This window comes from Callithrix jacchus, chromosome 5, assembly GCF_049354715.1.
Source record: "Callithrix jacchus isolate 240 chromosome 5, calJac240_pri, whole genome shotgun sequence".
Taxonomy (NCBI): Eukaryota; Metazoa; Chordata; class Mammalia; order Primates; family Cebidae; genus Callithrix; species Callithrix jacchus.
The window spans coordinates 130,402,170-130,426,686 of record NC_133506.1 but is presented as its reverse complement, the minus strand read 5'-3'; the positions used below and the strand labels follow the sequence as shown (position 1 = coordinate 130,426,686).

Below are 24,517 nucleotides of genomic sequence, written 5' to 3'. Positions count from 1 at the left end.
ACACCCGGCTGCAGTGGGCTGCGGAGATAGAAGCCTCAGATTTGAGGAGGTGAAAGAACTGTGTGCCAGACAGACTTGGGTACTAGGAAAGAGATCAGTGTGGGAACTGATGTTAATTAGAATGATAGCACGGAGCAGCCTTTGATAAATATGGATGAAGACCTGATGAACCAATGAATTAATGAGCCAAATGCTATTCCCAAGCCTGTTGCTGTCTGCCCCCCCGGGACACGGCATGTTTTATAATGATGAGCCACGCGCAGAGAAACAGCACACCAATCTGCTCCACGGATGTAAATCTAATTCAGTCTTTGAAGAATTATTTAGCAACGCTGGGTAGAGGGTGGGCGCCCCATGCCACATACATGCAATGGGACACACACTTCCCACCCCAGCCTCCTCGAAAACCCTCCCAAGGAGTGAATGTGTTGGAAACTCTAGGCGGGGTAAAAGTTGGCCCACCTTTTTCAGGGGGAGAGATGAGGAAGGGGAGTGTGGCTGAGGGTAGCTCAGTCTGGCGTCTGTGAGGGCTGGGGCGGGGACATCAAACGTGCTGCAGCTGCTGGTCGGGGGCCACAGTTACCCTGACCCCTTTTCTTTCATTCATGTTTCTTTCATAAATGTTTTAAAATATGTAATTTGTTTTCGTGGAAGGAGAGAGGAAAAAAGCAAAACAAGACAGAAAAAATCTTCTTGTCCCTCATCCGCCTGGTACCAGTGGGTCCCCACCCTCAACCCCCCTTGCCCCCCACCACTGGTCCACTTTCACATCCGTTATGGTGCCTTTGTCTCCTTCCAGATTTCCTATGCAAATCCAGGCATTGTGAATATACAGGGGGAGGGCACAACTAAAAGCTCCCCGACCTCCTGAAGTCCGGAATTGGATTATTCTGAAAATTCTGCTTTGCTTTGTGGGGTGGGATGCAGATGGGGGTGGGGGCCAACATCGCCCTGCCCCAGCCCTCTCACCACCCTCCTGGCTCTGATGAGCCCCTAAATGGGCCTGGGGAAGGGAAAGGGAGGGATCCTCCCCAGCTGGGACCAACTCCTTTTGTGTCCTTCCCATGCCCCACCCCGTGTGTGTCTTTTGTGTCCTTTCCACGCCCCACCCCCGTGTGTGTGTGTGTGTGTGTGTGTGTGTATGTCTTTTGTGTCCTTCCCATGCCCCACCCCGTGTGTATGTCTTTTGTGTCCTTCCCATGCCCCACCCCATGTGTGTGTGTCTTTTGTGTCCTTCCCATGCCCCACCCCGTGTGTGTGTATCTTGTGTCCTTCCCACACCCCACCCCGTGTGTGTGTGTGTGTGTGTGTGTGTGTGTAAGGGGTGGGCCCTGTGGTCCAGGATGCCCCCTGACCTTCAGCCCTGACAGCCCCTGGACTCACACGGTGGCCTCAGTCCAGCTTCTCCTCCAAAACCTCAGGCTGCCCATGGACACCCAGTGCCTGGGTCTCTTTCTGGTGCCCCAACTGGCCTGACTGCTAGTGACTGGCTTGCCTCCAGCATCCCTTGTCCCATCCCCTGTCCCAGCACCCACATCAGGGTGGGGCAGAAGGTGTCCCTGCAGTGAGAGGGCCTGGCAGGTAACACGCTGCCCAAATACTGTCAGGCCAAGGGTCACAGTTCCCAGGCCGGCCTGAAGCAGCTGGCAGCCGTGGGGAGCAGGAGACCAGCACCAGAATCCTGGGATGCAGGGACCTCGGGTTCCAGGCCCCCAGCCTGTGTGGCTGCCTCAAATGCCCACCGTGAAACCCTAGGGGAGTGGGTCTGCACCCGGACAGTTTGCACCCTGTGGACATTTGGCCGTGTCCAGAAACAGTTTTGGTTGCCACGGCTTGGGGACTGGCCATGCCCCTGATCCAGTGGAGGGGGTCAGGGATGCCACCGGATATCCCACAGTGCTGGGGCCAGCCCCACTACACAGCGATCCGGCCCAAATGTCGCTGGCGGAGCCGAGGAACCCCGGCCTAGAGCCAGACCGAAGGCAGCCGCAGGGCTCCTGGTGTCCCCGGCCCCACTACGCCCACCCGCGGGGACTCCACGACCCGGCGGGCCTCCAGGAGAAGCTTCTTCCCTTGGGAAAAGGGGCCAGGGCCTGCTTCCCTGGCGTCACCCACCCCACCCCCGTTTCTGCGTTGGCCTGGGAGACGCGGGGATGAATGCGACCCCTGCAATACCCCGCGGCTACGAGGCCCGGCGCCGAGGGCGGGGAGGGGCGGAGCACGGCGGCCGGGCCTCCAGGCTGCGACAGGAACTGGGACAGATGGCTCGGGCCGCAGCCCCGCGGCGGGGATCGGGTTGCAGGGGCCGGGGCGGGGTTTGGGGTGGGGCGCGGGAGGCGGCCTCGGGTTGGCTGGCAGTGGGGTGGCCGGGTCCTCGCCGGAGAGGCACGTGGGCGTGCCGGCTGCTCGGGCCCACCCCCATCTCCCCCGACCCAGGTGTGTGCGGGGGAGTGGGCTGTCTGCGGTTGGGGTTCCAGGGCTCCGCCCCCTCTCCCAACCCGGATGCTGGGTTAAGGACGCAGCGTAAAACTCTTTCCGCGGTCCCTCTCTTGCCGTCGGTGGAGTTACAGTGGGAGGCGAGCCACCGTCGCCTTTGCGCAATCAGAAGAAACAGCCACCTCCGGGTCCCTGGCTTGGAGGAGTTTGGGGGGAACGAGGGGTTGGGGGGGATGGGGCGGACAGCCGGCTGAGACTGGCCCCATTCACCCTCAGGGACCCAGCTTCTCTGTTCAAAGCACATCCAGGCGGTGGGCCTGTGTCCTGGCGGTGCATCTGCTGCACAGTTGGCACAGCCCTGGGCCTTTAGGTCCTCTTTCCACTGCTGGGGACCCCACCTCCATGGCTTAGACATAGCTGGAGACATGGGGTGCATTTTACAGATGGGGAAACCCTGGGGAGTCCAGGGAGCTGTCTAAGGCCACAGAGCTAGCTGGAGCCAGGCCCTGGCCGGAGACGCCCTGCCCACCTCCAAAGTGCCGCTTGGAAAGGGGAAGATGGAAGCTTGCTGAAGGCACCTGCCTGCTTAATCCCAAAACGCATTTGCTGGGACTCACCATGGCCACTCCCACTTCAGTCCTCAGGCCTGACCTGGCAAAGGAGGGCAGAGACCAGATCGCTCTCATCTCCACCCTCCCCTCCACCCAGTGGACATTTGCTGGCAGAGAGCAGTTCCGTCCCAGCTCTTCAGCCTAGCTTCTTAGACTTCCTGAGCACCCGGTGACCCTCCTAACACTTGTTAGCCCTTCTTCCCTGCCAATCAGGCACGGACACTGCCTTAGCATCCTCTTCCAGCTGTGGCAACCTGCCAAGCCACCCACTCTGGGGACCCAGGGCATGAGGCACAGCAGAGGGAAGGAAGGATGTGGCACCAGGCGTTGCCAAACTGAAATCAGGCTGGGAGATCTGCTTCTCTGCGAAGGAAACGCTAGGCAGATGGTGCCTGGATGCTGTGCCTTGGCTATGACTTTCAAGGGGTGACCCTGAGGGGACAGAATGCCAATCACAAACTCAGGGGGCTGGTACCCCCATTTTTCAGACGAGAAGACTGAGGAAGGACCAAGGGAGCTGCTGGTCACAGAGCTACAAACAGCCAGGATCTGAACCCGCAGCCTCTGATTCCGGAGTCATATTCTCTCCATGCTGCAGAGTGGCCTCCTGCTACGAGAGCATGGGTCCCTGCTCCCTACCCTCTTCTCCAAGGGCACTGGTGAATTGATTCTTTTAATCACCTGCACCCCAGAGGGACCTGCCGCTCCAGCCTCTGCTGATCAGCAACCCTTTCTCAAGGAGGATGAGGTCAGAGCCGCACCCCGGGCCCAAGGAGGATGAGGTCAGAGCACTCCCAGTCTGGTGCAGATGCTAAATAATTCATGCAGCTGCCGTGAACCGGGGCTGCAGCTTCCTGGAGGCCCCAGAGTGGAGACAGCAGACAGGAAACAAATGCGGGTCCCTGACACCTGGGCCTGACCTTGGCATGTCCTCTGGGGCTAGTGAAAGTGCTGGCCTTGGCGAGAATGGCTTGGAGGGCTGACAGACCCTTCTGGGCAGCACCCTCCGCCCCCAAGGCAGGCACTTAGCCTCTGTTGCCTGCTCTCTTCTATGAGCTGTGGGTGGCTGATGAACAAGAGTGGAGACACGAGTAAACTGGAAAGCCGGGCATGGCGCTCGGCAGGTCTTCATGGCCTGGGGGATTTATCAGCCATCCCTGCTTCCGGTATGCCTTTTATTTTGAGACGAAGTCTCACTCTGCCACCCAGGCTGGAATGCAGCGGCATGATCTCGGCTCACTGCAACCTCCGCCTCCCAGGTTCAAGCAACTCTCCTGCCTCAGTCTCCCGAGTAGCTGGGATTACAGGCGCGCTCTACCAGGCCTGGCTAATTTTTAGGTTTTGCCATATTGGCCAGGCTGGTCTCAAACTCCTGATCGTGATCCACCCACTTTGGCCTCTGAAAGTGTAGGATTACAGGCATGAGCCACCACACCTGGCCTTTGGCATGTCTGTGTATGGAGAATTTCTCCCAATGGGTTGTCCTGGCTGCCTCTCCCAGCCATGACAGGCAGCAACAGGGTTACTATTGGGGTTGCCTCCCCCCACCCACATCTTGTGTAGGCAGAGTTCTCTGGCCTTGGCTGGTTGAGAGCTCAGTGGTTTTGGAGGCCTGGTTTTCCCCTTAAAATAAATCCCCAACAAAGAAAAAGGTTAGTTGGAATCAAACAGTCTTTGTTGATGTAAAAAGCAAGAGATATAAGGGGGAAATACACGTGAAGAAATCTCAGAGGCAGGGTGGTGGCGGGGGAGCAGGCACCTGGAATCTACTTGGAAGGCTGAGATGGGAGAATCGCTTGAGGCCAGGAGGTCGAGACCAGCCTGGGCAGCATAACAAGACCCTGTCTCTAAAAATAATTAAAAACAAAACAAAACTAGTAAATCCCAGAAGAATTTATGAACACACGGGAATTCAGTGGCAGCAAGCCCTCACCCACGGAGGTAAGGTCATTTCATTCTGAGCAGTTATGAAGTCCAAAGTCCTTGGCATTAAGCTGCGTGGTGTGACAGTGGTGGGTGTGAGGTTTCCCATGCTCACTGGGCTGGATGATGGTGAATCTACAGGCTCTACCTCTTCTAGGTTTCCTCCATTCAAGGCTTGTGATGCTGCTTGATCACCCCAAGAAGCTGCCTCTCTCCTCCTAAGAACTCATCTGTCTTCTTTGCCACTTGGCCCAGGCCGCAGGGGACTCCTGAATACTGGCAGCCTGCACCTTTCAGGAGCCTGTCCCTCCCTGAGCCTCATGAGCAGACCCCCAGGGGACTCAGGCTATATACAAAACCATGACCACTGGAGACTGCGGCCTCTGGGCATCAGGCACTGCCAGGGACTCCTTTGAAATTATCACCTAGAGGCCGGGCACGGTGGCTCACGCCTATAATCCCAGCACTTTGAGAGGCCCAGGTGGGAGGATCACCTGAGGTCAGAGTTTGAGACCAGCCTGACCAACATGGAGAAATCGTGTCTCTACCAAAAGTAAAAAATTAGCTGGGTGTGGTGGCTTGTGCCTGTAATCCCAGCTACTCTGGAGGCTGAGGCAGGAGAATTGCTTGAAGCCAGGAGGTAGAGGTTGCAGTGAGCCGAGACTGCACCACTGCACTCCAGCCTGGGCGACAAGAGCGAAACTCCATCAGGAAGGAAGGAAGGGAGGGAGGGAGAGAGGGGAGGGAGGGAGGGAAGGAAGGAGAAAGAGATTATCAGCTAGGAAAGTGCCTTGATTCACTAAGGGATCTTAGGGCTGCTAAACTAGACCAAGAGCAGTATGAGGTCCACGGAACTCCCCGCTTCCCTTCCACCAGAGGGAAATAACATTCCGATCATGGACTTCAGCAAGCCAGCAACAGAGTTCGGGGCCACAGCCAGGGCTGCAGTCCTACTCTGCAGGGACCACGTGCCCAATTTAGCTCTGGAAAAATATGCCAGTGACAAAGGCACAGGCTGCTGGGGATGGGGGTAGCACTGGAGAGCGGTGGGACTGGCTACAGAGTACCTCCCCTGAGGTGCTGCTGCTAGGTTGACACCCTCCACCCCAGCACCCAGAGGTGCTGCTGGGCTGAGGACTCAGCTCCAGGGCCCACCTTGGATAAGTCAGCTCTGTCTGGTACCAGGGGCAGAAAAAACCCCAGGAGATGATGCTCAAGAGAGCCCATTTTCACCAGCCTAGAGCTGTACCCATCTCTGTCCTTGGTGCCAGCACCATGGAGGCCCTGAGAAGGCCCCCTCTTCCCTGGGTGACCATCAGGATCCTTTGGAGCATGTCTGAGGGCCCAGAACACAAGAGGCTCCTCCAGTGATGAGCCAGCGCCAGCACACCCAGGTGCTGCCCAAGGTGAGGTAGAAACTTAAAGCATCTGCCCATCAGGAAAGAGCAGTCTTTAGTCCTGGTTCCCACTTACCTAAGGATGCCACTCACATATCTGCCCATCAGGAAATAGCATCTTTAGTCCTGGATCTCACGGGCCTCACCACATCCAAGTCCCAGTCACGGGAGAGGCCTAGACTCCAGTTCATCTGGTCCAGGGCTCTCCACTGGTCCCTGAGAAGGCAGTCTTGACCCTGACCCCGCATGTCCTAAGGGTGCTTCTAGGCCCTGACCGGAGATGTTGGAATAGCCACGGGAGGCCCCTGCTGCATTCCCAGAACCCGTGAGATCCCAGGAATCAGGCCCATTGACAACTGTTCCTGCCACGGGAGCCACCTTGAACCCCGGATGCCAGGGTGGCCCACCATTCCCAAATCCTTAGTGAGCTCTCCATGAGGTAGTGCTGGATGGAGAGAGCTGCCTCTTCCCAGCATGGCCATCCTCATCCCAGATGGCAAGGGGCAGTGAGGGCAGAGTGCAGGCAGGGCTGGCCCGACTTGCTAGTGGGACCCACTTCGTGGAAGAAGTAGATGACTCAGGGGCTCCCGAGTGAAACACCCCAGGGGCTCAGATCCGGGACCCACAGGCTGTGGAGAGCAGCAGTGTGCCCAGGCCTCGGACTGAGTTCCACCCCCATCTCAGTGGCCTTCCACAGTCCAGGTGGTGGCAGGAGGCCCTGGTGAGAAGGGCAAGGGCCAACTTCTGCCCCGGCTCGTTTCCAAAGACTCATGGAGGAGATCCATCTAGGCAGAGGGTGGGACAAGCCAATGCCAGACACCAAGATGGCGAGGCCAGGAAGGTCCAGAGTAAAGATGGGGCACTGAGGCCTGCTGCCTTTCACAATGGGGAGGACGGCCATCTGGAGAACCACAGCTCAGGGACACAGGGGCCATGATTCAGGGAGGGTGTCAAGAGGGGAGCTGGAGGCAGCCTTGGAGACAGCTCCCTGTAGCCACAGCCACTTGGGGACCAGGAAGATGGGCTGGGCAGGAAAGAGAGGGGCCCTAGGCGCTCCAGTCACATGCTCAGGGCTTCACGGGGGCCCGCTCAGTCCACTGCTTCAGGTCGGTGGCCTCCGGTCCCTCCCAGCTCCAATGACAAGGACGGGAAAGGTGCTGGGCCCAGCCTGGGTACAGAGGAATGAGGACATCAGGATGCCGTGCAATCCGGGGAACAGGGCTTCTACCATCTCGTTTTACTTTGCAGGGACTGAGCCTAAAGTAACCAGAAAGAACAAGAGTCAACAGGGACTCTACTGCGTGGGGCCCAAGCATTGGTTTTTACTTAAAAATAGTGTTTCAGTCCCCAGGAGGCCAATGCAATCTGAACATAGAAGGAGAAGTTTGGGAGAAGTTTGTTTGTTTTTCCCCAGCAACCTTTCTCTCCCTTTCAACAAAAACATTTCTTCCCTAAAACTGGTATCAGAAAATAGCTTCTGACTAGTTGGGAGAAACATTCCCAAGCCTGGGAGGAGTGGGCTCCCCGGGGCAGGCCCGGCAGCCCCCTGGCAAAGCCTAGCCAGCGTCCAAAGGTCAGGACTCTGCTGTCTCAACCGCATGGCTGGAAGTGCTGCCCACTGGACTGGCTCGCCCAGCGTGGGCCACAGAGAAAGGCTGCTGGCCCTCAGCGTCTTAGGAAAACCTGGTCAGTGTTGGCCTGTCCACCCAGACCTCTCTGGGTCAGTTCGCTTACCTGTGAAAGGGGGTGGTATAACCACTCTGAGACCCTGTCTTAGCCCAAAATGGTATAGTTCTGGGACTTTGAGTCTGGAAAATGGAGAGAATACTAGTCCTGCCCACCTCCCAGGGCAGCCTCGGGGAATAAAATGAGCTGATGGGCCGGGCGTGGTGGCTCATGCCTGAACCCTAGCACTTCAGGAAGCCGAGGTGGACAGATCACTTGAGACCAGAAGTTTGTGATGAGCCTGGGCAACACAGTGAAACTTTGCCTCTACTACGTACAGAAAAGTTAGCCGGGCACATGTCTAATCTCAGCTACTCGGGAGGCTGAGCCAGGAGGATTGCTTCAACCTGGGAGGCAGAGGTTGCAGTGAGCTGAGATTGTGCCACTGCACTCCAGTCTAGGCAATAGAGCAAGACTCTGTCTCAAAAAAGAAAAAAATTTTTAATTAAAAAACAAATGAGCTGATGAGGAAAGGCTTTGCTTACCATAAAGCACTGAACAAAGTGACTTTCTTTTCTTTTTGAGACTGAGCCTTGCCATTGGCCAGGCAGGAGTGCAGTGGTGTGATCACGGCTCACTGCAGCCTCACATCCTGGTTCAGGACATCTGCCCACCTCAGACCTGTGAGTAGTGGGGACTAATGCCTGGCTAATTCTTTAATTTTTTTTTTTTTTTTTTTTTTTGTAGAAACAGCATCTCACTATGTTACCAAGCTGGTCTGGAACTCCTAGGCTCAAGTGATCCTCCCACCTTGGCCTCCCAAAGTGCTGGGATTACAAGCGTGAGCCACTGCGCTCTGCACAAATGGACACTTTAATGACCACTCAGGAATAAAAAACCAACCAGAACAGGCCCAACCCTCTGCACCTTTGTCAACCCATTCGTAAACAATTCCTGACCCTCTCTAGGCCATTCCTTTGCACGTATCACATGGTGTGATCTCAAAGCATGGAGCAGAAGAGTCTCCACTTTGTCCCCTATGGGATCTTCCCTGTCATTCATCCCAGGAGAGGATAAAATTAGTTAATCGTCAGGCACGGTGGCTCACGCCTGTAATCCCAGCACTTTGGGAGGCCAAGGAGGGTGGATCACGAGGTCAAGAGATTGAGACCATCCTGGTCAACATGATGAAACCCCGTCTCTACTAAAAATACAAAAAATTAGCTGGGCATAGTGGCGTGTGCCTGTAATCCCAGTTACTCAGGAGGCTGAGGCAGGAGAATTGCCTGAACCCAGGAGGCGGAGGTTGTGGTGAGCCGAGATCGCGCCATTGCACTCCAGCCTGGGTAACAAGAGCGAAACTCCGTCTCAAAAAAATAAAATGAAATTAGTTCATCTTCCCTTATATACCTGCTCAAGGCCTACCTTCCCAATCCTGTCCCTGCAGCCACTGGAGGGGGGTCCCAGAGGAAAGCTGCCTGGCCTCAGACAAGCCCAGGTGTGGGACTGCATCCTAGGCGTGCGCTGAGCCCAGGTGTTCAATCTGATCACCCACAATACAGACAGAAGACCGGCTAAAGAATCCTTTGCTGGGGAGAGGCATCAGCTACTTAATTGCACGAAAGGAGAAATCTGCAGCAGCTTTAAATGTGAGCTGGATTTGGAGGGAAGAGAAAGACTCGTCACCCACAGGCCACGGTGGAGGAGAGGTTCATTGGAAGCCAGGAGCCCAGTTCAGAAACCACAGCCCCAGAGCGAGTTAATAAAGCAGAAACATGTTTATTAGGCACTCTTGTTCCTCACAGAGGAGCAAGATCCAGGCCTGAGCGCCTGGAAAGTCTCTTGAGGTTGCAGGAATCTCCAGAGAAACATAGGCGCTGCCCAGCCACCACCCCGAGAACACTATTTGGCTGGAGTGAGACCGCCGAGGTGAACCTGGCAGGAGGCTGGGCTTGGCTCCTGGACTCCACAAACACTGAGGAGTGGGTGGGGACACCCAGGACATCCACCCAAACACTGGCAGAAAGGGAGGCCCATCCAGCTCCGGAGCCCACGCTGCTGAGCCTGCCAGTGGAAGGAGAAGCCTGGAGAGCCCCTTGCCCGGGGCCAGGTCCTCAGGGCCCTCCCCAAATCTGCCCGCCTCTCCTGGCTGCCGCTGACTCAGTCCCACACGTAGGGGTTTCTAAAGACCTGAGAGTTCTTGCCGTCTTTCAGCGGCGTGGCCGCCTGGTGGCTCTGGGCTGAGTACATGTCTTCAGCCCGCAGGGTCGAGTTGGCACTGCCCATCACCTGGCTGTTGGCGGTGGCCCGTGGGAGGATGACATCGTAAGCTCCTTCGGACTGGAAGGAAGAACAGGCGGTCTCACGGTCGGGGATCAGGAGCCGGGTTCCGCCAGGGCGGATGCACAAACACTCGCTTCCTGCAGGGCTGGGCCTGCCAGCTCCCCCCATCCCCCCCAGCTTCCCCCTCGGCTCCTCTGCCCCCTCTGGCTGGGCCCCAGGGGTGGCCTGGGACGGCCAGATCTGAGCTCCTTACTTCACCCTACTTCTGGGCATGGAAACAGGGCCCCTGGTGACCTTGGATGGTGCTGGAGCTTAACAGAGGGGGGTCCTCTTCCCAAGCCCCCTCCTGCTTCCAATTCTTTAGGGAAACCTTAGGGACAGTGGAGGGTCAGCCACACAGAGCTGCTACTACCTGTCTGGTATGGCTCCCAGGCCCCCTCCCTCCAAGAATCTTACCCCGAGTCTACCACTGTCACTACCATCCCCTAGCGTCACAGCTGTGGCTTCCCTGGCGGAGGGCATGGCCCTGCACATGCCCACACCTCTCTTGGGCATCTAGGTTGGCCGGTCTGATTTGGAGTCTTTTTTTTTTTTTTTTCTTTTTTTAGTGGAGATGGTGGCAGTGGAGACTGGGGGTGGTCTCACTACATTGCCAGGGCTGGTCTCGAACCCCCGGCCTCAAGCAATTCTCCCATGTCAGTCTCCCAAAGCACTGGGATTAAAGGCATGAGCCACTGCATCTGGCCCAGATTTGTTGTCTTGAAACCTGAATTCTCTGCTTCGAACTGGGTCTTGCTCCCCTGTGGGTGACAAACACTGGCTGTGAGGTTTAGAGGGTCCTGAGGTAGCTGTTCTGGCTCCCATGCTACAGGGAAGGTGAATTCCTGGCCCCTGTGTCTTAGCCCTATGGGAAAGAGCTGCCACCAAATCTCTAGCTCCCAGGCCCCGAACCAGCCTTCAAGTCAATCAGACCCAGGAGGGCCTCAGGCCTGTCTGCAATAGCTCCCTGTCCACGTGGCCCTGAACCTGGGTGTGCATTGGAATCACCTGCGCTGCTTGTTAAGCCTTATCAACTCGTAGCTGGACCCTCCCCAGTGGGCCCCATGCAGCTGGCAGCAACTGGGGCTGGGGGAGGGAGTGCTGAATGCAGGGCTTACAGATCTGCTCTGGATAGTGCCCCCTGGTGGCCATGCCCTGAAGGGAGGCTAACGGTTGGCTCCATCCCAGGGCTGGCCCTGCCCCACCCACACTTTTATTATTTTTATTTGTTATTTATTTATTTTTTCTAGGCTGGAGTGCAGTGGTGAGATCTTGCCTCACTGCAGCCTCCAATTCCTGGGTTCAAGTGATCCTCTGGCCTCAGCCTCCCTAGTAGCTGGGCTAGAGGTGTGTGCCACCATACCCGGCTTTTTTTTTTTTTTTCAGTAGACACAGGGTTTTGGCATGTTGGCCAGGCTGGTCTTGAACTCCTGACCTCAATGAACCACTTGCCTCAGCCTCCCGAAGTGCTGGGATTACAGGTGTGAACCACTGCGCCGGGCCCCCATTTGCACTTTTAGCAGGTTCCCAGGTGAGACTAACGCTGGTGGCCGCCCGGGACCATGTTTTGAGAACTAGTCAGATAAAATCTCCCTGTTAGTACACATCATCCCCCAGGAATCCGACTCCAAACACGCTGGGGAACAAGGCTCAACAGCGGTGAGGAAAGCCGCTCAGGAAAGGCTTCTGTGGCTGCCTATGCCCCCAGGGCTGGCGGGCGCAGCTTCCACTTCTGGTCCTGGAGAAACTCTCCTCTGCCCAGGCTCAGGTTCAGGCTCAGGGAGGGGGGAGGTGCTGGGATTGGAAGCTTCATCCACACTCGCCTCCCCCTGCCCTGGGGCTCTCACTGAGAGGGCGGGGAGGGGGATGAGAACGCCACCCGGCTGACCTCCTCTCTTCCTGTTCCCAGCGTCCTGCCAAGACAGGTCACTGACTTCTCCCCATAGCCTCTGCCAGCCGGGAGGAGGAACACATATAGGAGTGAGTAGAATCCAACCCACCGTCTTCCTGCTCCCCGCCCCCGCTTGCTAACGAGCATCTAGTTTCTAGAACCCAGGGGAGGTGTAAGGTCGAGACTTATTGCCTGCCGGAGTGGGAGGGGAGGCGCAGGCCCCCTTGGCACAGCTATGGTTCAGAAGTAAACAAACAGCTCTCCAGACCTGCTACATTTGGTCCCTTGCCCAATTTGGGAGCACCTGGCTGAGACCCTCCTTTGTCCCTCCCCAGGTTCTCCAGAATAAAGCTGGCAGCTCCCACCAAGGGGAGCTCACGCAGTATTCCCTTTAGCATCCAGGTACGGCCTGTGTGGATGCCCCAGTGACATAGGGCAGGCCCCACTGCAGTGCAACTGAAAGTGGTGGGCACACCGGCTCCAGGAGAAGGAAGGGCTCTGGATTCACTGGTAGAAGCATCAGATGGAGAAACCTGCCTTTCTCCCACCACTTCCACACAACCCAGCTCTGGCCACATGGCCTTCTCCCGCTGACCCGCTAAGGCTGTGCTCTGTAGCCCAGCCGTGTCACAGGGACCTGGGGACCCACTCACCGGGCCTTTGTGCATCAGGGCCATCTCGGTGGGCTGGTACACACTGGTCAGCAGCTGCCCGTTGTACCCGCTGTATGGTGACACTGGCCTCTTAGCTGCAAGGAAAAGCAGGAACGAATTGAAGATCCCAGAGCTCTCAGCTCTCTTCCCCACCTCCCACAAGGCAAGCAAGGCAGGGAGAGGGAAGAGGGGACAAGCCAACCCTGGCATAGTCTCTAACCCAGGAGTGGCCAACTTGGGGGTGAGGTTGTGAACACGGGGGCCCTCTCCCAAGCCCAACACCCCTCTGTACTGATGCAGGGAGGAAATGACACTGTGGTCTTCCCTGCAATGTAGGACCCCCAGCCCCGGACCCAACAGCTCAGAAAATGCTCTGTCAGCAACCTCCACATCCCCATCCGCCCTCTGGGGCCAGAGGCCAAGAGGACACATGGGCCTTCGGCCGCCTTCCAAGATGGCCAGCCTCCAGCTCTGCCTGTCACCACAGGCCAGCTGCCAGGCGCAGGGGTAAATACAGCATCTGAGACCCATCTGCCTAAGCCTCTTCATGTCCTCCCTGGGCGCCCCTTCCCCACTACACCAACCCAGAGCCCTGCCGGGGAGCCTTAATGCAGTCCCATACCGTGGCCCGGGGCAAGTCTCCAGAACTATTTTTAGCTCCAGGGACACATCCCTGTGCCTTTGCGGTGTTGGTTTCCCGATGTGTTCCGCCCTGCTGGGCACTCCCAGGGTGTTTGAAGAGGGCTGCAGACCCACCCGGGACCTTGGAACTGGCCTGGCTGGAGGGCGGCACAGCGGATGTCTGGCTCCGACAGGGCCGACGGTCCCCCAGCTCTGAGGGACCGAAACCTATATAGCTTCCTAAGTGCTGGGCTCACTCTATTGATTTTTCCATTTAAAAAAAAAAGGAAAAACTCAGCCCCAAACGTTGAGAATCATTTGGCCCTGACAGGCACTCGTGTGGGGGCAGGGCCTGAGGCTCCTCCCAGCACCTGTCCATAAGCCCCGCCTCTCCGGGGGGCTTTGCCAATTCCACCCCCCATGCACACTCTGTGAGTGCAGCCAGCACCTTCGCCCAGGTGGGTAGATCCAAGATCAAATGCCTGGCAGGACAAGGGTCATCTCTTTCCCCAAAGCAGGGATTATGAGGATTTCACAGTTTGTAGAAAAAAAAGGAATGTCTCTGATTCTGTAACTTCGCCGCAGCCTGACTCTGATCTCCCGGCAGAGGCTCCAGAGCCGGTGCCCGTTAACCCGGTAGTTAAGAAAGTCTTAAGCCCCAGGCCTCCAGATCATCACAGTCTGGGGGCGGGGTCAAGGCTTTGAGATGGTGCCCTCAGATTTCCAGGTCATGTCAGATGAGGGGCTGCAGCCAGCAGGCTGAGGAAGAGCATGTGAGATGCGTGCAACGGGCCACACCGGGAAGGGAATTAGCACAGGGGCTGGCCTAGAGCAGGTGCTGAGGAAATGCTAGTGGGCTGCACAGCTAACAGGGATGCTGCTGAGACCACTATACGGCACCCCAAGTGCTTTTATTAAAAAGAGAAAAAGGCCGGGTGTGGTGAATCCCAGCACTTTGAGAGGCCAAGGCGGGTGGATCGCTTGAGGTCAGGAGTTCAAAACCAGCCTAGCCAACATAGTGAAACCACGTCTCTACTAAAAATACAAAAATGGGCCAGGTGTGGTGACGTGGGTCTGTATTCCCAACTACTGGGGAGGCTGAGGCAGGAGAATCGCTTGAGCTGTGGAGGTGGAGGTTGCAGTGAGCTGAGATTGCACCACTGCTTTCCAGCCTGGGTGACAGAGTGAGACCCCGTCTCAAAAAATTGAAAAAAAGAAAAAAATTAACTGAAAAATACTTCCTTTTAAAGAAAACTAAGGTGATTATGGATACATACATAATAGAAAACAAGTTCTGGAAGGATAGTATTAGTAAAATACGTAAAATAATACTCATACACATGTAATAGCAAATAGTTAATTCTTTGAGAGAGCTTTTCATGAGCTGGGCACTAAGCAATTTATTTTTAAGACAATCCAGGCTGGAATGTGGTGGCATCATCATGGCTCACTGAAGCCTCAACCTCCTGGACCCAGGCAATTCTTCTGCTTCAGCCTCCCAAGGAGCTGGGACCATAGGTGTGTACCACCACACCTAGCTAATTTTAAAAATTACTTGTAGAGACGGGGGTCTCACTATGTTGCCCAGGTTGGTCTCAACTCCTGGGCTCAAGCCCCATCCAGCTCAGCCTCCCAAAGTGCTGGGATTACAGGTGGGAGCCAACTCCCCCAGCCGGCACTAATTAATTTAATCCTCACAAGAACCGTGTGAAATAGGTACTCTTATTATCCCCATTTTACAAATGGAGAAACTGAGGCACATAGATATTATACCAGTCAGTAGTGGTCACTTCTGCATATGGAACAGGATGGGATGGGTAGGACTGGGGAGGTAGCTGGGGAAAATTCCATTTTATCTGAAATGTTTGAAATTTTACAGTAAGAATATGTGCATGAATTATATAAACATAGAAAAAAAACTTTTGTTGGTTTTTTTTTTGAGACGGAGTCTTACTCTGTCACCCAGGCTGGAGTGTAGTGGCTCGAACTTGGCTAACTGCAACCTCTGCCTCCTGGGTTCAAGTGATTTTCCTGCCTCAACCTCCTGAGTAGCTGGGATTACAGGCACGCACCACTACATCCAGCTATTGTTTTTTCTTTCTTTTTTTGAGGCAAGGTCTTTCTGTCACCCAGGCTGGAGTGCAGCGGCGCAATCCTGGCTCACTGCCACCTCTGCCTCTTGGGTTCAAGTGACTCGCCTGCTTCAGACTCCCAAGTAGCTGGGACTACAGGCGTGTACCACCATGCCCAGCTACTCACACCCAACTAATTTTTTTTGGATTTTTAGTAGAGACGGGGGTTTCACCATGTGGGTCAGGCTGGTCTCAAGTGATCCACCCACCTTGGTCTCCCAAAGTGCTGCGATTACAGGCATGATCTGCCATGCCTGGATGAAAAAAAAATCTTTAAAATAAATGGAATTTAGAGACACTTAGGCAGAAAACCTCAAAAACCTCCCCTTTTGCTCAAGAGACTGGCTCCCTGTCCTGCAGTAAAAGGTATGGGATGGAAAAAGGGGCCTGGGGGCACCCCTGGAGACCCACCTGCCGCTGGCTCATCCATGGAAAAGGCCTTGTTCTCCACGAACATGCTCTGACCCTTCTGCTCTTTCAGGATAGTCTCATAGCCCACGCCCCGGGTGGGGTACATGTCCCCCTGGTAGCTTTGCTCTGGGCTGGCCTTGGTCACCTGGGAAACCTCGGGGATGACATAGAAGAGGATGAAGGCCCAGGCGTTGGCGGCGAGGGCGATGGCCAGCGTGGGGTCATCCCAGGTGGGGCTGTTGCGCTGCCTGTTGCCGTAGGTATACATGACAATCCACACCACCCAGATGGCCATGGAGGTGGCCGTGGTGAGCAGCACGAAGACTCCGTGCTTACGCCAGCGCTTGAAGCGGCCACACAGAGCAGGCCAGGTTCCCAGGAAGGCAGCCAGCAGCAGCAGCATGACATAGATGAGCGCCATGACGAAGTCCATGTTGGCGATGGCGCAGGGGGAAGCCACGGCCCAGTAGGCACTGCTGTTGCCCTGAGGGCCGCCCTCGCCACTGCCCCGAACCAGGGTGATGATCAGCCACTCCGTGTTGATGATGACTTCCACCAGGGTTAGCAGCAGAGCCACAGTGAAGACCACCCAGCCCCGGGGCCCATGGTTCTTCTGGGCCAGGAAGTTGAGGGCAAAGACGTGGGCCACCAGACAGGAGAAGCAGATGGCGAACAGGACCCCAAAGAGGAAGCGCCGAGAGGCACAGGTGGAGAAGTCGGGCTTCACCACACAGGCAAACACGAGGCAGAAGAGGCCCAGGGTCCCCAGCAGGAAGAACACTTGGGTCCCCAGCAGGCTCCGCTTCTTGGCGTCCTGCACAAAAGGGAGGCTGGCCACCAGGATGATGGTGAGCACAAACGTGGTGACGACGCCTGCCCCAGCCACCGCCTCCAGGACGATGCCCCATGCCCCAGATCGGTCACACAGGTTGTAATAGAGGGGGTTGAGGTCTGGGCTGCAGCCGGGTGGAGCATGGCCCTGGGCCTGGGCCCGGGCCCCTGGGAACAGGAAGAGAGGCAGTCCCAGGCACATCACCAAGGCTTTGTGGATGGCCATCCTGGCTCCCAGGCCAGGCTCCAGTCGGGTCCCTAGAGAAGAAAGGGACAAAGGAAGGAAGGAAAAGGGACAAAATTAGTCCTCCAAGGTCAGACTCCAATAAACATGGTGCTGCTTCCCCCATCCCAAACCCAGTGGGACAGTGCTAGCTGACCATGAGGCTCTCTGGATCTCAGAATCCTTAACACAGAAGTCCTAAGAGGCATTTCAACTAGCTAGAGAGGCAAATGAGATGAAGCCCATTTGTCAGCCCTTTTCTTAGCCATGGCAACGGAAAAAACTGTCAGGGAATTTTCAGTTCCCTCCCTTCCACCAACCGTAACCTGGGTTCAGCTATTCCCTGAACTCTGGTGGCTGGGGTGGAGGACGAAGGGGCTTGTGAACAAGTCAAGACCAAGCACCCCACCCACCCAGCACTTCCTCTCTGCCCTGGGACTTCCAGGCTCCAGGAGGTCAGGCTATGCCCTTAAACTCCATCCCTCTGATGCTTAAATCTATAGCCAGGCAGCTATGCATTCATTCATTCATTCATTCACTCATTCATTCATTCAATAAGGGCTTAACAAGGGCCTGAAGCAGGCATAGCCAGCAGTCAGGAAAAATGAAGAGACAGTCATTTTCCCATTTTCAGTGCCAAGTCTCCACTTCAGAATCCTCAATTTTTGGCTAGCTCAGATGCTGAAGTCAAGGAGTTAATGACTTAATGCAAACATTTTCCTGTGGAGCATTAACATTTTAAAAGTAAGAACCAGGCAAGGGCAAGGCGAAACCCAAAGGAATTACTCTTTAATGGAAGACTTTAAGACGTCCTCGCTAGAAGGCAAGAAAGTTAGCTTTTATTAACACCAGCAAGGTAATTTTCACTCCATCTACTCACTGCAAGCTCTACCAAGTGCCATAGAGCTGCGCCAGAGAAGAAAACCAAACCCCTGCTCCTAGTAGCAACTGGATGTTCCCTGTGTGAAGTGGAGGTAATGGATGTATCAGGTTAAGAGACATTAAAGACCAAATCAATGAGTTTTCTCCAATCAAAAGGTTTTTTTTTTTTGAGACGGAGTTTCGCTCGTTACCCAGGCTGGAGTGCAATGGCGCGATCTCGGCTCACCGCAACCTCCGCCTCCTGGGTTCAGGCAATTCTCCTGCCTCAACCTCCTGAGTAGCTGGGATTACAGGCACGCGCCACCATGCCCAGCTAATTTTTTGTATTTTTAGTAGAGACGGGGTTTCACCCTGTTGACCAGGAGGGTCTCAATCTCTTGACCTCATGATCCACCCGCCTCGGCATCCTAAAGTGCTGGGATTATAGGCGTGAGCCACCACGCCCGGCCAATCAAAAGTTTTAAATGTACTTGGAGGAAACCTTACACTGAACATGTAAATGCAGCTAGGCACGTTGGTTCATGCCTATAATCTCAGCACTCTGGTAGGCAAGGTGGACTGATTGCTTGAGTCCAGGAGTTTGAGACCAGCCTGGGCAACATGGTGAAACCAGTCTCTACAAAAAAATATATAAATTAGCAGCCAGGCATAGTGGCTCACAACTGTAATCCCAGCACTTTGGGAGGCCAAGGTGGGCAGATCACTTGAGGTCAGGAGTTTGAGACCAGCCTGACCAAAATGGTGAAACCCCCATCTCTACTAAAAATACAAAAATTGGCCAGGCGTGGAGGTGCGCACCTATAATGATAGCTACTCAGGAGGGTGAAGCAGGAGAATCGCTTGAGCCCAGGAGGTAGAGATGGCAGTGAGCTGAGATGGAATCACTGCACTCCAGCCCGGGCAAAAGAATAAGACTCCATCTGAAAAAAAAATTACATATATATATATCTAGCAGGGTGTGGTGGCATGTGCCTGTAGTCTGAGTTACTTGGGAGGCTGAGGTAAGAGGATCAGCTGAGCCCAGGAGATCAAGACTATAGTGAGCTGTGATTGTACCACTGCACTGTAGCCTGGGCAACAGAGTGAGACTCTGTTTCCAAAAAAAGAAAGAGAAATTTTAAATGCTTTAAGAAGCACATTATGCACTTTGAAATTCTATGAACACAGGTAGTCCACATTTAAGTCACCCCACATGTTCAAATAACTAGTTGTAACCCCGCCTCATCAGGAACCCTCTGGAAAGACAGCAACCAAGCTTTCCTGGTCTGACAGTGACCACTAGTGGCTGGCAGGGGAATGGCATTATCTAACTCTATCCTGTGAGGCTACAGTCCTTCTTCCTTTTTTAGGGGGATTAGGGGGTTGTTTATACAAGGCTTACCTCCTTACTGTTTTTTTTTTAGATGGAGTTTCACTCGTTACTCAGGCTGAAGTGCAATGGCGCGATCTCAGCTCACCGCAACCTCCGCCTCCTGGGTTCAAGCAATTCTCCTTCCTCGGCCTCCCGAGTAGCTGGGACTACAGGCACACGCTACTATGCCCAGCTAAATTTTGTATTTTTAGTAGAGACAGGGTTTCACCATGTTGACCAGGATGTTATCGAACTCTTGACCTCGTGATCCACCCACCTTGACCTCCCAAAGTGCTGTTTCTTTTGTTAAACCATTCATGGCTACTTAATTTCTAAAAGGCAAATGAAAACCTTAAATCCCACAGCTGATAGAAATTGTCCCTCTCTTCAACACAGAAACAAAAAAATTTTTAAAAAAATTCTGTCCATAATTAATATGTGAAAGAACACTTACTAAATCAGGGCAATGAAACTCATAAAATTAAGTGAAATAGACATAATAAAGATGCATTTTCAAAGTCCCTGCAGGTATCCTGCATGCCACTTGAAAATATTTAGGTCTTCTTAGCCATCTCAGCTACCTCATCTTTCCATTAAGCTCGCTTAACTCTTTTTTTTTTTTTTTCTGAGACAGAGTTTCACCATTGTTACCCAGACTGGAGTGCAATGGTGCGATCTCGGCTCACTGCAACCTCCACCTTCTGGATTCAAACAATTCTCCTGCCTCAGCCTCCCAAGTAGCTGAGACTACAGGCGTGCACCACCGTGCCCAGCTAATTTTTGTATTTTTAGTAGAGACGGGGTTTCACCTTGTTGACCAGGATGGTCTCCATCTCTTGACCTCGTGATCCACCTGCCTCGGCCTCCCAAACTGCTGGGATTATAGGCGTGAGCCACCACACCTGGCCTTGCTTAACTCTTAAAATTAACCCTCTTATGTAAATGTACTGTTGTTTTCCTAAAAAACTGGCATTGTCACAGCTAGTTCCTCTTCACTTCTAATGCAGGGCTTAAATAAGCTTCTGTAGGGGACTTTCTAAATCAATAAAGCACCAACTGTATTTTATTTACAAGTGCTGGAAAGAGGAGTAAGCCAGGGCTAAGAGGCAAGGAGTAATATTGAGCCACTCCCAGGAGATAATTTATGAATAATAACATGCTCTGGAATCCTAAGTGTTCAGCTCCATCTTGGGCCCTACAGCCAGCTAGCCAGCCAGAACGTCCAGCTGAAGCTGGAAGTAGGGAAGAGAACAAACACTGAGAAGGGCCATTTAGCCTCTGGGGCACCTGCACTTTTTTTTTTTTTGAGACGGACTTTTGCTCTTGTTGCCCAGGCTGGAGTGTAATGGCGCGATCTCAGCTCACCGTGCCCCCACCTCCCAGGTTCAAGTGATTCCCCTGCCTCAGCCTCCCGAGTAGCTGGGATTACAGGCAGATTCCACCATGCACAGCTAATTTTATATTTTTAGTAGAGATGTGGGGGCAGGGTTTCTTCATGTTGATCAGGCTGGTCTCAAACTCCCGACCTCAGGTGATCCACCTGCCTCAGCCTCCAAAGTACTGGAATTACAGGCTGCACCTGCACTTTCATGGGCTTCTCACCCCACCTCCCTCGGCCAGGGCCCAGTTTAGAACAGGCAACTGCTCCCAATCAGCAAATACTGACTCTGAACCTGGGAAAGAAAGGCCCTGTTGTTCTCAGAGCTGTGAAAAATACAAACATGAACACAGTCCCTGGCTTGACAGTATTTAAAATCTAATAGGAAGGCCAGGCACGGTGGCTAAAGCCTGTAATCCCAGCACTTTGGGATGCCGAGGCTGGTGGATCACGAGGTCAAGAGATCGAGACCATCCTGGTCAACATGGTGAAACCCCGTCTCTACTAAAAATACAAAAAATTAGCTGGGCATGGTGGCACGTGCCTGTAATCCCAGCTACTCAGGAGGCTGAGGCAGGAGAATTGCCTGAACCCAGGAGGCAGAGGTTGCGGTGAGCCGAGATCGCGCCATTGCACTCCAGCCTGGGTAACAAGAGCGAAACTCCATCTCAAAAAAACAAAAAAAAATCTAATAGGAGAGATAAGGTAGGTACTCAGAAAAATTACACAAGGGAGAATATGATTAAGAACCACACAACAGAATTTACCTGTAGGAGAGAGACAGGGGCTACAGGATCACAGAAGAGAACCAGGAAGAGCAGAGAAAGACTGTTTCACAGTTTTGTTCAGTATCTAATTAAAAAAAAAAAAAATACCAGGTCCCAGACACTGACAAGAGACAGGGACAACCAGAGCTAAGCCCTGAAGAACGTGAGGAAGGGCTGAGCAGGCAAAGGAAGCAATGAGAGGGAAATGCAGGGCAGAAAAGATGGTACGAGTCAAAGCCCTAGGTTGAGCCCAAATCCAGAGCAAGTGAAAAAAGAATTCAGTTTGCCAAGTATCAGCTGAGTTTGTAAAGGGAGGCTGCAGCTGCTGGCTGACAGATTGGAAATGCTACAGGGGCGGGGCTGGGGGCATGATTCTAAAAGGCAACGGGCAGCCACTGAAGGCTGTTTTTAGCATGATGGGGGCATAGCCAGGGTCGTGCTTTTAAGAGATGAGTGGTAAAAAAGCACAGGCAATCGATTTGTTGGGGGGGGGGCACATTCAACCCAGTTTAAAGATAAAGGCCAAAGTTAAAGCCACAATGGCCAGCTCTGAGAGATCCTTTCCAAAGAACAATCGAAGGGCTGCTTGGATGATGGCGGGGTGGTGGTGCGGGGTTGGGGGGTGGCTGTGGAGCTAAAGCCCACCCTACAAGTTCAAATCTAACAGGGATGTCATTACAAAAAATCAAGCCAGGGACCCAATGTCACTCATTCTTCTTGCCCTCGAAATACTTACCTGTACCCTGCCAGCCCCCAGAAGCCCACAAACACTTGGACCAGGGTCAGGGAAGCTTCACAGCTCTCTGTCCCCAAGCCCCCACCTCCAATTTCCCCCTGACTTTGTCGTTGGTGAGCAGCAACTTCCTTCTGCACCTGACCCTCCAAGTCTTGCTTCTGCTGCCAACACCCTCAATATAGAAACTTCCAAGGAATGAGAGATTCCTTGGAATAGATACCTTCCTGTATCTATCTGCCCTCACCCCATCCAGGTACCATGCTGCTGCTTTTAGTAAGCTCCTGAGCAATTTCATAGCCTCAGAGGAAACAACCTGGTCCCACCCTGAAATACCTTATTTCTCTGGTTCACCTAGAAATGGAAGGGCACGTGGGAAAACAGAAATATATCACTCGGGAAAACTGGGCTTTCTGGGCGTGGCTCTCATCTATTGCCTGAGACAGCGACCCTCAGAGAATTAAAGAGAAGCTCGGAAGAGCGTAGCTCCAGCCGTCTGATGCTGGGAGTGCACATGAAGTCAATGCCACCTTTTTTGTTTGTTTGACAGAGTCTCGCTCTGTCACCCAGGCTGGAGTGCAGTGGTGCAATCTCAGCTCACTGCAACCTCCACTTCCCAGGTTCAAGTGATTCTCCTGCCTCAGCCTCCTGAGGAGCTGGGATTACAGGTGCTTGCCACCATGCCTGGCTAATTTTTGTTTTTTAGTAGAGATGGGGTTTCACCATGTTGGTCAGGCTGTTCTTGAACTCCTGACCTCAGGTGATCTGCCCACCTCAGCCTCTCAAAGTGCTAGGATTACAGGCAGGAGCCACTGTGCCTGGCCCAATGCCACCTTTTAAGATGTGGCTTTTCCTCAGGGCCTTGGAGGAACCTTCTGCCTCCTGTGGGCCCCTGGTCCCTGCACTAATACTCAGCCATCTGACCCCTGAATGTTCAAATCATGTCTGTGTCTCCCTTCCAGGGCTGTAGGGTCTCTGAAGCTGGTGAACAAGAGTTCTCCTGGCATCCTCTGCCACAGCCGGTGCTGTGCCTAAACACAGCGGATATTTGCAAGTCACCTCTGGATGGTCTCAGGTGCATTTCTCTGCACCCAGGGCTGCCCCTTCACTTTGGAGTTGCATCTTCTGCTTAAAGGTTCTCAGAGGGTGTAAGGAGTGGGGTTGGAGGGGGACCTCCTTCCACCCTGAGTCTCCCCCACCTCACAGCTGAAGCCCAGCCCCAACCTCAAGATTATTTTCTGGACAAAAGGGCCTTTTGCTTCACTTCCCTGGAATCAGTTGTACAAATATTTTTAATCACCTCTGAAATCAGCCTTTCCCCAGGCTCAGCCACCCGGCCCCCAGCTCTGGTCTGAGTTGGTCCAATCCAGTTGCTGAATCCCCCTCCTCCCTCCTTCTCTCTCCAGGGGGAGCAGAGGCCTGGTGGGCTCAGAGGCCCAAGCAACCCTGACTGCTTTCCCCCAGCAACAAGTGGCGTCATCCAGCAACAGTGGAGACAGCCAGGCCTTCTCACTCTTCCAGAGAGACACTCGCTTCCTTGCTCCAGCACCATCTTGGTTGGAAAGAGAGCTCCAGTGTGTCACAGGGTGTCACAGGGCCACCCAAGCTCAACACTGACCCATGGCCAATGGCTATCTTCGAGGTGCCATGATCCTGGCGCTCTCAAAGGCGGTGTTCACCCCGGGATACCTTCCTTCTTCCCATCCCTCACACTCAGCAGCCTATGGAGAAGGGCGATGGCCCCACTGACAGGCTTCCTGCCTCCACTCCCATGGACTCTCTCTCTGTCCCTGGTGAGATCCCATTGTCTCACCCCTCTGTCCAGGGCGCTCAGGTGTTTACCCCATTAATTAGAAGGCACACAGGAGATGCCTGTGCCAGGAAGAAGCTGCCTCAAAGGGTAGGTTGGTGCGTGGGTGGGTAGGGGTTCCTCGAACCTCAGCCTAGATACCCCACCCCATCCCCCTACCTCCACCCTGCACCAAGGCCAGGCATTTGAGTCAAAATGTCCTGAGCACTCTGAGACTTGGAAGTGTTCAAGGGTCTGCTGTGGAATGTCACTCTGGAATGCGCCCCACCCCCCAAGGCATTCCCTCCCCCAGTCACAGTTGAAGGCACCGGGGTGGGGGCGGCGGGGAGAGGAAGCTTCAGGAGCACACCTTACTTCCACATATTCTCCTCCCCACGGGCTTTAGGATCTGGATCGTGAAGTCTGTAAGTGACTGGGTCTTCCTGGGTTAACAATGCGGGTCTGGGGATGGAGGTGCAAAGGACGCTGGAAACGCCAGCC

At 54.2% G+C, this 24,517-nt stretch overlaps 1 protein-coding gene and 1 long non-coding RNA gene across 12 annotated transcripts in view; one reads left to right on the top strand and one right to left on the bottom strand.

Annotated features, from left to right (window-relative positions):
* GPRC5C (G protein-coupled receptor class C group 5 member C) overlaps positions 1-24,517 on the bottom strand; it is a 34,589-nt gene that overhangs the window by 9,068 nt on the left and 1,004 nt on the right. For 2 of the 6 annotated variants that reach the window (XM_008997699.6, XM_017972787.5), the window contains exons 2-5: positions 16,063-17,151; positions 12,899-12,993; positions 10,223-10,372; positions 4,701-7,624 (exon numbers count right to left, since the gene is read on the bottom strand). In XM_008997699.6, the coding sequence (XP_008995947.1) occupies positions 7,592-7,624; positions 10,223-10,372; positions 12,899-12,993; positions 16,063-17,151 (1,367 nt within the window). In that variant the 3' untranslated portion in view covers positions 4,701-7,591. Of the gene's footprint in view, positions 1-4,700; positions 7,625-10,222; positions 10,373-12,898; positions 12,994-16,062; positions 17,152-21,494; positions 21,580-24,517 lie in introns of those variants that run through there. The other 4 variants (XM_054256446.2, XM_078374542.1, XM_035301679.3 and 1 more) reach the window with 3 other exon arrangements.
* The window catches only part of LOC103793397 (uncharacterized), a 41,559-nt gene continuing 41,405 nt past the window's right edge, over positions 24,364-24,517 (top strand). For all 6 annotated transcript variants that reach the window (XR_004743540.3, XR_013535987.1, XR_013535984.1 and 3 more), the window contains exon 1: positions 24,364-24,441. This is a non-coding gene — a long non-coding RNA (uncharacterized LOC103793397). The remainder of the gene's footprint in view (positions 24,442-24,517) is intronic.